Consider the following 15,509-nt stretch of genomic DNA (forward strand, 5'->3'; position numbering starts at 1 on the left):
GAACAGCAGCATTATTTATAAAGCCCTCCATCCAGATTTGGGACAAAAGTACCAGTAGCACAGCAAATTACCAAGAATGAATATCAAACAAAAATAAGAAAACTGAATATTTTACCCATCTCAACATGAAGAATATCTGAACAGCTCAATCATGCATTTGGGATCCAAACAGGAATGATGAATTCTTTATAATAGCACTAATATATGGCAGATTATATGGAAAGGCAGCTATACATACCATACACAGATAAGATGCCATTTATTTTGGTGCCAAACAGAGACTAGAAGTTTTCTGTTTACCTTCTTGCCAGCTATGTATCCTCCAGCTGCTCCAAAGCTTTTGGTGAATGTACCCATCAATACATCGACATCTTCAGGGTCCATTCCAAAATATTCCACGACTCCCCGGCCAGTGGGTCCCACAGCACCAATGCTGTGAGCCTCATCCAAGTAGAGATAGGCTTTGTATCTCTTCTTCAAGGCGACTATCTCTGGCAGGCGCACAATGGAACCTTCCATGCTAGAGAATGAGAATTAGTAATGAATCTTTTAATCCCCCACTCTCTTTAAATATTAGCACTACGGTACACATTATGGATGACAGGGTTACCCTGATACCACAAAAGGCCTCTTTAAAGCTCAAACCAAATTCGTAGCTCAAAGAAAAACTGGGAAGTCTTTATGCCCATTGCTGAGCAGGCAGTCACTCACATGAGCAGTCCCTGTGACTTCCTTGGTCTTTTGCAAATTATCAGCCCTACTTCTGCATGCAGAAAAGAGAAGGAAGGATTCAAATGACATGCTGGACTTTATCCAGATCAGCGTATATAATTCATTACAACCCCCCCACAATTAGAAGGTATTTGCCACTGTGGCCCCCACGTATGTCTATATGCCACTCTGACAACATTTACAGGTTGTAAAGGCAACAGATCCAGGCAGAATTCCCCCAGTGCAGGAGAAGTCTAGTGTAGCACAGGTGGGAGCCAGGGGCAGAAAGATTTCTATAGATGAGCTTCAGAGCAGTCCACTGGCAGGCGTGGGGAGGCTCCCTAACTTAGGGAAGACTTGGTTCTTGGAGAAGGAACAATCTTAAAATCATCTTTGACTCCTCCGCTCCTAGTCTGTGTTTTTCAGGGGATGCCACACACAATCTAGCTCTGCACAGGAAAAGATCCTTAATATTTTACGTTTTTTCTCCTTAGTACAAGAGCAGAATTCAATATGCTGCACTGATGCTCTTGACACTCCTAGGGAAAAAAGGATAAGAAACCCATTACACTCTCGGTAGTTACTTCAGTAGGGTAGGTGAACAGCAGGAATTACCCTGCAAGATGAACTCCCCAAGAAATAAATTAGAAATCCACTTTAATGCAAGGCAGTTTAGCTATCTGTACCTTTGCTGTGAACACTATTATGCCTTGAAAACCTGGGTGAGATTCCTAAGGAAGCTTATCACCAGATACCTTCAGATGTATTCAACAGTTTATTTTTACAGTCAGTTAAACTTGGTCTCTTGCACTAGCTGTGGTGAGGGGAAAAACATCTGAAAGTGCTAACATATTTCATACCAAAAGCAAGGTGCTGTGTGCCAAGTAAAACCTACATTCTGTGGGAAGGCCCCCTGCTCAGGTGGGTCAAATTGGAAATCTTGATGCAGCTCCAGCTAAATTGATAAATGGAGCCTGTTCCTGAATTAAATGTGCAAATGAGTAATACAGTCAGTACGGCCTCCCGGACTTATTTATCTCGATATCAGTTTCAAACAGTTTTATGCTGCCCACACAGATTTTAGTATTTGCAACATGTAGCTGCACTGTACAAGTTATAAGGGAGAAAATGGAGGTTTGGCAGTCCAGTAGGGGACAAGAGGCTTTTGGCACAGAGGAGGCGTTTCATGATTTTGGCCTCTTTTCTTTCCCTCACTCTCATGGGCAGGGTTGTAGGTAACTTGAAAGTTTTGGGCGGGCTTGAACTTCTGCTCCCTATATCTCGTTAACTCTTGACAATGAGAAGCCATCCCACTGTCCCTCTCCCAATACCCGACACTACAGCCAATACATAATAATATAGTGGACTTTGCATTACTTCTGTGTTGCAGCTAAAACATTCAGGAATGTAATAGTATTTTCACATAGCCCATGCTGATCAATGAGGGCAAATTATGCCACTGTGAGTTATCGCTTCAGGGTGTCTGCAGACTCAGGAAGACACTCTGCATTTGTTTACATTTGGAAGTTTATTTTCACAGCTATAAGGGCTAAAATCTTAATTTAAAAGTAGAAAATTTAGATTCCCCTGTGTAATTCTACAGCAAAATCATGTAATTACTGAATCCTGGAATACAGCGAGCTTGGTTACATTCCCTCTCCTGATATATGACTGCCAGGAGATTTTAAATGTGAAGAGAATTTGATAGAATTGTTTCATATAGTATAGCCTAATGATGTGTAAGTAGCAGTTAATTGTTTTTAGTCTAAATAGGTTAGTGAAACAAAGAACCTATTAGTGTTCTTGAATGATGCTGGCTTATTTAAATTCTGGGACGGTGGCCAGAGCCCACCAGAACAACGAAAGGCCCAGTTCTTCCACAGAATGGCCAGAACACAGGCAGCTTTCCTGCAGATTTCCCTGCATGCTGCCCTGCTAATGAGTCTTAACTCTCCCTTGGTGGGACCAGCTCTAGAGACAAGAGACCATTTTGGTTTCTGTACCCATTCTGTCCTTGGCCTCTCTGCTGATCTTTGGTGATTGCGGAAGAAGGCTTGCAATAGGGACACCTCTCTACTTAGAACTAGACTGAGACCAAACTCATTTGACATTGGCCACCGAGCAGCCCTTATGGAAGGTAAAACTTCCAGTAAATATTACCCTGTGCTGGAGTTAATCCAGGGATCTAGAGCTGAAATGTAATGTATCTGTTTGTTTCATTTTGGTAGTTTTACTCTTACAAAACACTCAGGGTATTTCACAGCTCTGGAAGTCTGAAAGGAGGGAGTTTACAGAAGCTTTAACATCTTTTTGGAGGGATGGGGGGTGGGGGATTAAATTGGGTCATTGTGGCCTGACTGAGCAGTAGCATTAAGCTGTGCCATCCGCTGAGCAACTCAGGGAGGGATTGTGCTTCATGGGCCCAGCGTGCAAGAGGCCTGTGCAGATTTCACTATTCGTTTAGGATGATGCAGGCTCCTCCTCCTCACTCAGCTGGTCTTTTCCTCTGTGAAGTAATGCAGAGGAGGTGGGTGAGACCTTGATTCTGCTTCCTTCCTGTTCCTTTTGCGGCAGTGTGTGCCTCAGGAGAGCGCAGGGACTGCAACAGTGACAGAGTCCCTCACTTAGGCTGCGCAATGTAGTTGCACGCCAGTTTCCCGCCTCCCTCTCAGGGAGTCCCCACCAGAATCTACAAAACTGAACAATGAGTGCATGCTATCAAAGTCAGGGAAACAGGATTTGGGGACAGAAGTCTGACATCACTGTATTAGTGCCTCAAACCCAGCCCAACTGGAATTTGTTTCAGTTCAGACCTGGCCTGGTGGAGTTTTGTAGGGTCCTTTTGGCCTATAACTTCTGAAGCCGTTTTCCCTCACACAGTACTCTGTCTGCAGCCCTCCGCTGTTCGCTCCATAGTGCATTGTAGGTAGGACGACCAGATGTCCTGATTTTATAGGGTCTTTATACAGTCCCGATTTTTGGGTCTTTTTCTTATATAGGCTCCTATTACTCCCCACCCCCGTCCCAATTTTTCACATTTGCTGTCTGGTCACCCTAATCGTAGGGCCAGTCTCCAACACAAAAACGACCATGACCTGTTCACAACACTGATGTCCCCTGACCCAGTTACAACAGTTCAGATCTGCACTGCAGACAGGATCTTAACTGTGTTCTGTGCCAGGGCTGAAGCTTCGGTTACATACAAGGTTTTTAGCTCTGCTACATAACTTGGACACAACATGAGTACGTCCCAGTTGCTCTACAATTCCAATGAAGTTTTAACCAGGCCACGAGACAAAAGTGTTGGAAAGAGGACCCCTGGCAAGGTTTGTACAGGACACAAATGGTGTAGTTTCTGAATCACTGAGTTTAGGTCCCAATTCAAATTCCATCATAGTTAATAGGATTCTTTCCATTGGCTTCCAAGAGCTTTGGAGCCTGTGAGATGGAGGACACATGTCACTGTAGGTCAACTAATCCTCTCTCTCTGGCAATGCAGGTTTATTCTATACAGCACACTGACAGCATTTCATCCAGTTTCATTTTAGAATTCTCAGGCAACTGGGCTTCTATCATTTTTCTTGGTAGAATGAGACATTTTCCATAGCCTTATTCATTGCACTGTCAAGAAGATTGATTTTACTGATATTCAGACTGCCATTTCCCTTTCTTAATTTCATCACACAACTCCTAGATATGCCAGCATATAATACCCTTCCAATCGCTGCAGATTTACTCTAACCCTTCCAGTATTTGAAGACTTATCATATCCCTTTCCTCAGTCATTGCTCAGATTACATATAAATCTTTCCTTATAAGTCAGTCCCTTTGGCCCCTTGATCATGTCTGTCATGGGTCTTTAAACTCCTTTCCTCTGATCTGATATACAACTAGATACATGCAGTGTATTCATGTTGATCTTGATCTTCCAAAATACACATATTAAATCTTAATCTTTGCTTTTAGCATTATTTTCTTTGGTAAACTTTGTCACAGTGCGGCATTTAGGAGACTTGACACAGACTTCTCTATTTTGTGGTTTACAGCAACAGTTTAAAAAGTCAAATAAATTACAGTATTTTGAAATGTTAGGAAGCAGCCATTGATTGATTAACCCCTTTTTGTTGGTCTCTGGCCAATGATGTAAAATGTTATCCCTTTGGACTAAGGGGCTGGCAATCACCTAATAGCAGGATATAAAAAATTGCCCTACTAGGCTGCCTAGAGTACTGGCACTGAATCGCAAAAAAACCTCAAGTATACATGGAAATGCACTGGACAGTGTCCAAGTGATCAGAGAAATATGACTAAGTCAAATTAAAAAGAAAATGCTAGAATTTAGATAATAGAGACATGATTTAGCAAGTCAGTTTAATTTCTGCCATGGACCCTGCCAAAACTTGTTCATGCTTTTGTATTGAAGATTGATGGCCACATTGTCTCTCTCAGCTTGGACTGAATATGGAATAAATTTACTCTCAAACTAGTCCAAGTTAAAAGCCAGCTTTCATTAATAGTTACATTTACCTGTGCTGAGCTTTCCTTTTCTGAATGTCAAATAAATTTTAAAAACTGAAATGTTTTCTCACTGTTTATTTGACACCCAGCTTGGGTCCTTTATAAGCTGTGGGACAAATTCTGCATTTTCTTATCCTCATGCAAACTCAGTGGGCTATGATTTTGAAACACCAGTCTGATTTTTCAACACCACATTGGCTCGCAGTAGTTCTTTTCAACTTTTGCCAGTTTGGTAGGTCAAGATTCATGTGTAGTGTTGCTGAGCAGGATAACTCTTTCACATACCCTTAACATACCAGTGAGCTTGCAGGAGTGAAAATGAAGGCAGAATTTGACCCTTAATGTTGATCTCATCAGTGTCATATATTGCCATCTTCCCCCCCGATGCCAAAAAAAAAAGTGGAACGTTACATCCATGCAAAAAGATGCCAAGCCAAATTTGTAAATCAAGATACTTTAACTTGCATTATGGATCTGACCAAGTGATTTTAATTCTATATAATAGTTATCAATGATGCTCCATTTCTTTAGAAACTCATTTAAGAAAGCAGCATATGACCTTACTAAGACGGATACTTTAAAGAATTCTCCCCTCCTTCTCAATGCTCTGTGTAAGAATGCTAATTTACCAAATGTCAAAACTAAAAAGAATTAAATCTAGCCTACCCAGGTAGTGTAAAATCTTACTGCTATTTCAAAAACAGAGCCCAAGAAAGGAAAGGGTCAGAAGGAGAGAAAACAGAAGCTCAAGCACATATAAAATGAAGAATTCTAGTATGTCTTCCCTCACTCTTCTTTTTATGTTTAAACGTTATTACCAACATACTGGATTGATTTTGGTCTGTTAATATGTACCTAGCAATACTGAATATATGGAGGTTGCTTCCTTGTAACTGGAGGTTCTTTGAGATGTGTGGTCCCTATCTGTATTCCACGTGTGATCCCAAGCAAAGAGATCCCAAGATGGTGTTCCCCACTCGGTGAAGATCTCATTCAGAACAGAATTGCAACTCTCCCATTCATGGCCCATAGAAAAGTGTCTGCTGAGACTGTCTGCTTGGGAGTTGTATGAACTTGGTAGTTGTATTGCTGAGAGGGTTATGTGGTTTCTGATACACCAATTCCAGAGGATGACTGTCTCTACACTGGGTGGAGGTAGGAGATCTTGTTCCCACCCTTTCCCCGGATTTGGACTTTCTCTGGATTTGTTCACCAGGCAAGAGAGGCCATAACTTTGGCTGGAATTGCTACTCTAGCATTGAGGTTGTCTTTGGTGAGTAAATGAATTGAAGCCAAGTTTGTAGGCAGTGGAGATGAAGCCTGGCGAATGGTATTACATGGCCACATAAGGACATATGGCTTAGGAGGGAAAGACAGGTTCTGACCATAGTCTGAGATATGAGGGTGACCTATTTTATCAAATCACCCCTGGTATGGAAGCTTTCCAACAGGAAATAGGCACTTGCTGTAGTTGAGTCCAGAGTTGCACCTATGAAATCTATGGACCTCGTGAGAGTCAATGTAGACTTTTGTGGCTGACACAGATTCCCAGGAAAGATAGTAGATGGAGCAGGAATAGGGTCGCCAACTAGAATTCCCTGCTGGATCTGCATGTCTGGAGCCAGTCATCAAGATATGAAAAGACAATAAACCTGTGTCTTCTCATCCAAGCCATTACCATTGAAAGGACTTTTGTAGAGACCCTGAGTGCCATAGCTAGTCCAAATGGGAGCACTCTGAATTGGAAGTGGTCTTTCCCAATGAGGAATATGAGGATTCTTCAGTGGGACAGGTGAATGTCTATATGAAAGTGAGCATCTTTTATGTCGAGGGCCACAAACCTTGTTCCCTTTGTTCCAGAAAGGGACTTAATAATGCCAATGTGACCATGTGGAATTTTACTTTTTGGAATAATACATTTAGCTGGTGTAAATCATGAATTTGTCTCCAACCACCAGACTTCGTTGGGACCAAGACGTACGGGAGTAGAATCCCTTCCCTTGATGTTAGGGTGGCACCCATTCCATGGCCTCTTTCTGGAAGGAGAGACTTTACCTCTTGATGAAGAACCTCCTTGTGAGAGTGGGTTCCTGAGAAGGGGCCAGGAATGGGGACTTTAGTGGAGAGACAAAATAAACTCGATTGTGAGCTGTGGTGGAAGATCTCTAGTACCCATTTGTCTGTTGTTATTGCTCCTTAGTTGTGAGCAAAGTGCGTAAGGCAGCGAACAGAATTTTGGGGGCAATAAGGCATGTCATCAATGTCAGTATACATTCCTTCAGCATACCATCCAAAGAACTCCTTGGACAGTGGGTGGGGCAGGGGGCCCGTCTCAGAGGTGGGTCTTTGCATACTGCCTTTTGTGTGATGGTTCATAAGGGCAGTGGTGATAGAATGCTTGAGGTGAAGGTCTGGGCCTGTAGGTTTGCTTCTGATGTTTCCTCTTCAGAACAGGGGTATAAATGCCCAGTGTGTGGAGGGTTGTCCTAGAGTATTTCAGAGAGTATAGAAATGGTCTTTTCATTAAAGAGGTTAGACTCCTCAAGGGGAAGATCCGTCATGGTTTTCTGGTTTCCCGTGGAGAACTCCAGAGATTGCAGCCACAATTTGTGCCTCATGACTATAGCGGTGGCAATGGCTCTAGAAAGGCAGTGTCAGCTGCTTCTACTGCTGCTTGGAGTGATGTATTGGCCATCAGCCACCTTGATCAATGAGGGCTTGGAGCTGGGCCCTATCTTCCTAAGGAAGTTTGTCTTTAAAGTTTAGAAATTTTGAATAATTCAAGAAATCCTATTTTGCGAACAGTACGTAGTAGTTAGCAACTCTGAAGTGGAGACTAGCTGATGAAAATATTTTCCTCCCCAAAAGGTGGAGGCATTTAGTGCTCTTGTCAGTTGGGGTAGTCGTAGGGTGCTGTGTCTTGGATCTTTCTGTAGCTGCTTGCGCCATGAAAGAGTTGGCTAATGGATGAATGAATAAAAACTCTGCTCCCATAGCTGGCACAAAATATCATTTTTCGACCCTCTTCAGGGAGGGGGCACAGGAGGCAGGGGTATACCACATAGATCTGGCAAGTTCCAAAATGACCTGATTGATTGGCCTTTCTAGGGTGACCCATCCAGAGAGCTGGATGATATCCAATAGACCATGCTGGGTGTCCTGGACATCCTCAGAAGGTATCTGAAGCTCAGTGGCTACCCCCTATAACAGCTCCTGGTACAGCTTGTGGTCACTGGGCAAGGAAAGGGATGATGGAACAACTGCCTCCTCAGGTGAAGAGAATGGCACGCCCATTTAAACTGGCAGAACCAGTGGATCCAGCTCAGCTTCATTTGGATGGAGCTGGTTGTTACTTGTTGTGGGAGAAGGGTCGGTGTGATTCTTGCACAGATCCAGTATGTCTGTTATACAGATCCCATAGGGTCCCATTAGGCTAGTAAAACGGATTGACTGATGGGGGAGGTCCCCAAGACATAGGGTACTAACGGTCCCCTGAATAGCCATAACCTGAAGGAAGTGGACGGTTCCAATACCTCCTATGGGTTCTGTCTGGGCTTATTTCTGTTGGGTACGGTGGGAGAAAAAGACTTGTCTGGAGCCTCAGATTTGTTTGACAAATTAATAGATTCCTGCTCTACTGGTGGTGCCATCTGTACCAGTGGGAGGACGCGCTGAGCTGTGCATGCAGTAGGGGGTGATCCTTTTCTTCTCAAGGTGATTTTTTCAGGCATAGGGATGTCTCTAAGGAGGATTGGGCCTGCTAGGAATATTCTACTGTGAGGTAAAGATTTTGATTCTTCCTGCTGTTTGGGGAGCCCCTGAGGAGGGGACTGGCGGATCCAGGGCCTCCAACGGGGTATTTGGAGAATGCCACGTGGAGTGTGTTGGAACCACTGAATGGGGTCCCAGCATGGAGGTCTCAGACAGGCCTGGTGGGTACTGGTCTTTTGTTTTGTGGGATGGAGCCAGAACCAGTATGGTCAGATCCTTTTCCTTTGCCTTCTTGCATGGCAGGTTTAGGTGGAACTAACTCCCTATGACCCATGTGTGATGACTCACATGACTTGGACCAAGATGGGTAGAGATCCTTTTTCTTAGAGGCAGATCTGGATGGGGATCTGTCCGTATGCCTATACGGTCATGTCCCCTACTCTCATGAGAGGGTTTCTCATGCTTAAGAGTTTTAGCCTCTGCTTCAGAGCTCATGCTTGGAGAGGTCCTGCTCGCAGTCTGAGGGTGTCTCCCCCCTGCCTGGATCTGAATGAGGCCTCATGACCTGCTCCCATGAGGTGCTTCAGCAGGTGAAGCGCTTGTCTTTCACTAGTTTGGAGAGGGAAGGAACAGCAGATAATGCCCTTGGTGAGGTGATAAAGGTGTTTTTTTGTGGACGGAGAAGGAACAGGGGGAGGAGACACAATTCTCATACCCTGGGACTCTTGGCATAGTTCCTCTCTACATGGAGAAGCTTCACAGGGCAGGGAGAACTAAGCTCACTATACTAATTACAAAACAACAAACACAATTAAGTCTAAACTAAAAAAAAATTACTAAAACTATTTACAAATTGTTTTTACTGATACTAAAATAGGAAGATTGAAGCGGACACAGAATTTTTGTTCAGGCCAGGAGATGGTAAGAAAGAACTCAAGAGATGTTTGCCCTGCCCTTTATATCCTTACTTCAGAGCATGAGGAGGATAACCACACATGTGCGGACCAATGGACCTGGCTTATGAAAGTTCTCCAGGCTCAGGCATGTGGTATGCATGCATACTAAAGCGTACAATACACAAAGGGACCATCACTCAAGAAGAACCAGTCCTTCATGGAGAGGTCAACTCTCATCCAATATTGCATCTAGCCAGTTATGCAATGATATATTGTGGTGGCAATGCGGTAGGGATTCCTTCTCGACCCAGTACAGAACAGGTTTGCCATCTGAAGCATGAGCTTTGATTTCATATTTGCCTACCTCACCAGTATACAATAAAGATTTTAAAATTAGCAAATGTTTGGACTAGTTTCTGATTATATGCTATAAGAAAGCTAAGTATTATTACTATTCTTATTGTATGCTTTTTGCTTGCACAGATACAAAGGCTATTAGTGGAAATAAATGGTGCAGCACTTAAAAAAAACAAAACAAAACAAGAGATCCCAGGTACAGTATTTGACTCCATGTCCTCCTATGTAGACTTTCTTTGACAAACACTTAGCCCTGGTCTACACTGGGTGGGGGGTAGTCGATCTAAGTTACACAACTTCAGCTATGTGAATAACGTAGCTGAAGTCGACGTACTTAGATCGACTTACCGTGGCGTCTTCACCGCGGTGAGTCGACTGCTGCCGCTCCCCCGTTGACTCTGCCTGCGCCTCTCGCGGCGGTGGAGTACAGGAGTTGATGGGAGAGCGCTTGGCGGTTGATTTATCGCATATTGACTAGGTGCGATAAATCAATCCCCACTGAATTGATTGCTGCCTGCCGATCCGGCGGATAGTTAAAACATACCCTTAGCAGGTGCCACACCAAAGTTAGGATTTTTAGTGGAGACTAAGGGAGATAGGTGCCCAAATCCCACTGCAAGTTAGTGGTTGTTGGGTGTCTAACTCCTGTAGGCCCCTTTGAAAATCCACCCTTGCAAAGAATTTTGAATCAAACTCTCTCTCTGAAGTTTTACATGGTGTTATTGTGCATAGCAACAGAAAGACACATGGCTCTTCTGCTTTCTTCAAAAAGAAAATTCTCTGTGTATACTAGCTGCAGATCTAAGGAAAACTAATGCTCAGTGTCCCATAAAATTGGAGATTGAGTAAGTGACACATGCCAGAGCAAGTTAACATTATGAGTCTATGCAACTGCTCACTTTAACCAATGCATCCATGACACAAAGGTACCTTCTCTTTCCCTGGTTGGTGCACATCCAAAGTAAAGGATTTAAAAACTGAACAAAGTACAGTAGCTAAAGGGTTTTCTGTAGGCCATGTGACTGGCAGGAGTATTTGTCATTAAAATGTTGGTGGTCCACTTAATTTCTGCATGATCAAAGTCCTTAAAATGTAACATTCTTTTAGCTGTGTAGAGCTATGTTTATTTACAGCTTTGTTCTGTTTATTCTGACTAAAGGGAGATATCCAGCCTGCTTTGGATCAGCTGGTCTGCTGTTAAACCTGAGTGACCGGTGTTTAGATGAGGGCTGACTTGTTCTCTGCAGAAGCTGGAACAAGTCATGCAAAAAGAACATGCTGATGAATATGAAGTTATGACAACACAAAAAAAGAAAAGGCATAATTATTAGAGCTGTGCAAGTAACTGTTTTTTTTTTTTGCTTGTGATCTGAAAAATCAAAAAAGTCATTTTGAGTCAACTTGAAACTGAATTTTTCCAGGAGTTCTGGCAAAATGAAAGGTCAAAAAATTTGTTTCAAGGTGTTTTGGCATTTTTAACTGTTTTTCTTTTTTAAAAAATAAATGCAAATCAACTCCCTTGTACATCTTGCCTGAAAAAGCAAAACATTTCATTTCAGCAATGGCATAATGAACCATTTTAATATTTCTATTTTTTTTTCACTGAAAAAATTTGCCAAAATCGACACAAATTTGTGAAATGTTCCGGTCAACCTGAATCTGCATTTTTTGGTGAAAAAACTTTTGGCCAATTTTTTTTACCAAGCTCTAATCCTAATTAAAAAATATCTTGCTCAGGATGACTAGCATTAATTATTCAAAACACATAAATTGCTGCTACTCAACGTGGCTGTATTTCAGTGATGGATAATGTGATCCTTCTGTGCAACTTTCAATATTGGTTTGTAAATCACTTTGGCTGAAAGGATGCTGTATAAAATACACTCCTATACAGTTGCAAGGTATTATTACTATGCATCATACTAGGCAGACCCTCAAAGTTGCCTCTATTATGCATTGCCCTCTTATACTGGGGTATGGGTACCACTACTCTATAATTCTTTACATCCCAATTTTGTACCCACAACCTGAGTGCAACTCCATTGGACATTGATTATAGGAGATATGCTAGTTTCACTAAGACTGAATTTGGTCCTAAATGTTTATACTCCACTGTTTGGGTATAAAACAGGCATGCAAAATGTATACAGTACCAGTACCTGTACCTTTTCTCAATTCATCAACGCGTAACAGAGAACTCTAGAAAGCTGTTCCATTTAATCACCTTAGGGCAGATTGTCAGCTGTTGTGAATTGTTACAGCTCCATTGACTTAAGTGAAGCTATAACAATTATACCAGCTGAAGATCTGCCCTTTGCATTTATATAGCATACCCCATCCCAAAGGAAAGTGCTTTGCAAACCAATATTCAAAATCACACACAGGGACCACACTGGAGTTGCTTCTATTTACACTAGGGCTTAGAATGACTTTCAGGATTTATATATAAAACACTGACACTGTCTTTACTGCCTTATTACTGTTAATACTGCAGACCAACAATTTTTAGTAAGATCACTGAAGATCCTACTTGAGCTGTAAGCAATTAAAAAAATACATTGAATTTCTCAGGCAATCCCAGTGTTACGCCTATTAAATTCCTTTATAATACAAAGTACTCACACATTTGTAAATGCCTACATACCTGTAAATGCCCTCTACTAGGATGAGAATTTTTTTCCATGCTCTGCGACTTCGAGGCTGCCCATATGCTATTGCATCCCTCAGTAATTTCTCTAGGCTCTGCATGTCTTTATTTAAAAATAAAAGAAAGGAAGAAAACCAAGTATTAACATAAGGGGCTTTAAAAAGAAGTTTTAAGTTCTTTCTGGCCACTAGTGGGTTTTTTTATAAGAAATCAAGTTAGAGTTAGAGAAATGTCTCCTAAATGCACATTTCTGTTGTACAAAGGCTATAGGCCTAATATTTGATTTAATTTGCCTGAATTTAATCTTGTGATAATATAACCAGAAGAACTTTCTGCAACTATGCACCTCAACGGGGAAAAACTTTTCCTTTAACCATTAGAAACTCTCAGCTTCTCTATCTGAAAATAAAACTGAAACACTTTTGTCAGCTCCTGATTTTAACTGTCTATAATTCTTGAATTGGACTGAAGAAATGCACAGCATCCTGAAGCTGTTGTATAGTGAGCTTCACAGGGGGAAATTTTCAAATGAGCCTAAGGGATTTAAGAGCACAAGCCCTACTGAAAGTCAATGACACATGAAAATTTTCCCCTACAAGTGCAAGCTTGTTGTAATAAAATCTACAGGCCAGATCCTTAATTAGTATAAATCACCTTAGCTTCCTTGACTCCTATGGCGGACACTGATGGACAAAACCTGAGGATCTAATCCTGTAGTTTTCTGATTATTACAATTAGGGACAAAAGAGAAGATTAAGTAGACAAAAAGATTATAATTTGAATGTATTTTCCTTCCCTCCACCAGCACCATCCCCTTTCACTAAGGGCATGTCTACACTTACAGTGTTGCAGCTGACTTGATGCTCTATGCTGATGAAAAAAAGCTGTCCCGTCAGCATAAAAAACACCCCTGCGAGCGGCAGAAGCTCTGTTGGCAGGAGAAGCTCTCCCGCCGACATAGTGCTGTGCACACGAGCACTTATGCCGGTGTCACTTATGTCGCTCAGGGGGATGGAATATTCACATCTCTGAGTGACATAAATTATGCCAACATAAGCGCTAGTGTAGTCATAGCCTTAGGCTTCAAATCTGAGGAGAGCTGAATCAATTACATAATTTTAAAACATAAAAGTAATCACAATGGCAATACACTTGTAACAAAAAAAAGTTAAGAGCGTTATATACAATAATTCAGGCTACAGGATCATGATGATAAATAAGTTTTAGAAGAGTAAATAGTATTGTGGTCCTACTCTGCTGTGTTTAGCACAGTCATTAAAAACAGACATTTCACTGGTAACAAAACAGAATCGCTGAAAAGATATTTCATTATGATCAACACAGGCAAATGCCACAGAATTTATGTTTATTTCATCTGAAATTCATTTAGCAGAATAGAGACTCATTGAGCCTACTTCAGTTAAGCGGCTTTGGGTCAGTTCCATGCATAGTATCAGCAAATGCTTGCATCTTGATGCATGAAGCACAGCAAGAAAGGAATCTTGTCCTTTACAAGAAAGACGGGGAGTGGGAAAAGATTAACGAGAGAGAGAGAGAGAGAGAAAATATGCAAACAGGTACAAATGCCCTGAAGGGACTCTGTTTCTTAGCCAAAAAGACACTGTTTGGTATTGATAAGGCTTTCCTTTGAAAGAAGCCTGAAGTAGTGTTAGAAACTTTGCTGCTCCCTCAGGCATTAGTTATGGACAATACGATGTCAATTAGATACTTTTTAAAAAGTAGGATGGCAGATGCCCAAGTACAAAAGAAAAAGAAAACAATGTACAAAGATTAGGTCAGTACCAAAATTTGGCTCCGAATTGATAATTGACTGAAATCTGACCAATATTTGGGTTTGGATGAAACCTCTTTGAAGCTGGTTACTTCCTGCAGTTTGTGAGAATCTAGAAGTGCACATTCCAAAATGCCTCAAGACGGCACCCTGCATGGCATTTGGAGATGTATAGTCCCAATTTCCTGACTGCTGCCAGAACTAGGATTGAGTTGGTGGTAGATACATGAGGGATGGGTCTGTATCTACTTCATTTGGCTGAACTCTTTCCTCTACCACTCTACTGTGGTTAGACATCCATATTCCTGGATCAGGTCACCTCCAAGTTTGGGTGGGAAATTTGATTTCAAATTGTGAACTGGGATCTGATCTGAATTTCATAGGTGGCCTTTACCACTAAGAAAGGGGTCAAGCAGAATGTTAGATCTGAATACCTTTGAATTTGGGTGTTTGAAACGTAGAGCTAGATCTCAATTCTGCAACTCAGGCTCAATGCTCTGTTATGTTCACCAAGCATTCTGGAGTGTTTGAAGCCCATGAGCACAATGCAGTTTGGAGTGCCTTAGAATTAAGTGACCATTGTAGAAGCAGTGGGCGGCCCTAGAGCATTACGGCCCTGCGCTCTCCATTAAAGTGATTAGATAGTTTTACACCCATAAAAACAGTCCTGTGTGTCTGTGTTTGCAGGTCGGTGGCTTGGAGTAGATAATGATACCTTAGAAACACTGCTGGCATGTTTTATATTAACTAATGACACATTTTCAGCAATAAATCTTGAATGCAGTGTTATTCTTTTACGACATCTAATCTTGATCTTTATATTTCTAAGAAAATACAACCCTTCCACTTTATGAAGATGCACCTCTGTCTATACCAA

At 41.8% G+C, this 15,509-nt stretch overlaps 1 protein-coding gene across 3 annotated transcripts in view; it reads right to left on the reverse strand.

Annotated features, from left to right (window-relative positions):
* SPTLC3 (serine palmitoyltransferase long chain base subunit 3) overlaps nucleotides 1-15,509 on the reverse strand; it is a 120,292-nt gene that overhangs the window by 26,391 nt on the left and 78,392 nt on the right. For all 3 annotated transcript variants that reach the window (XM_038396209.2, XM_038396212.2, XM_038396210.2), the window contains exons 7-8: nucleotides 12,838-12,943; nucleotides 301-520 (exon numbers count right to left, since the gene is read on the reverse strand). In XM_038396209.2, coding sequence (XP_038252137.1) covers nucleotides 301-520; nucleotides 12,838-12,943 — 326 coding nt within the window. The remainder of the gene's footprint in view (nucleotides 1-300; nucleotides 521-12,837; nucleotides 12,944-15,509) is intronic.

The sequence above is a fragment of the Dermochelys coriacea genome, chromosome 3, assembly GCF_009764565.3.
Source record: "Dermochelys coriacea isolate rDerCor1 chromosome 3, rDerCor1.pri.v4, whole genome shotgun sequence".
Lineage (NCBI taxonomy): Eukaryota > Metazoa > Chordata > Testudines > Dermochelyidae > Dermochelys > Dermochelys coriacea.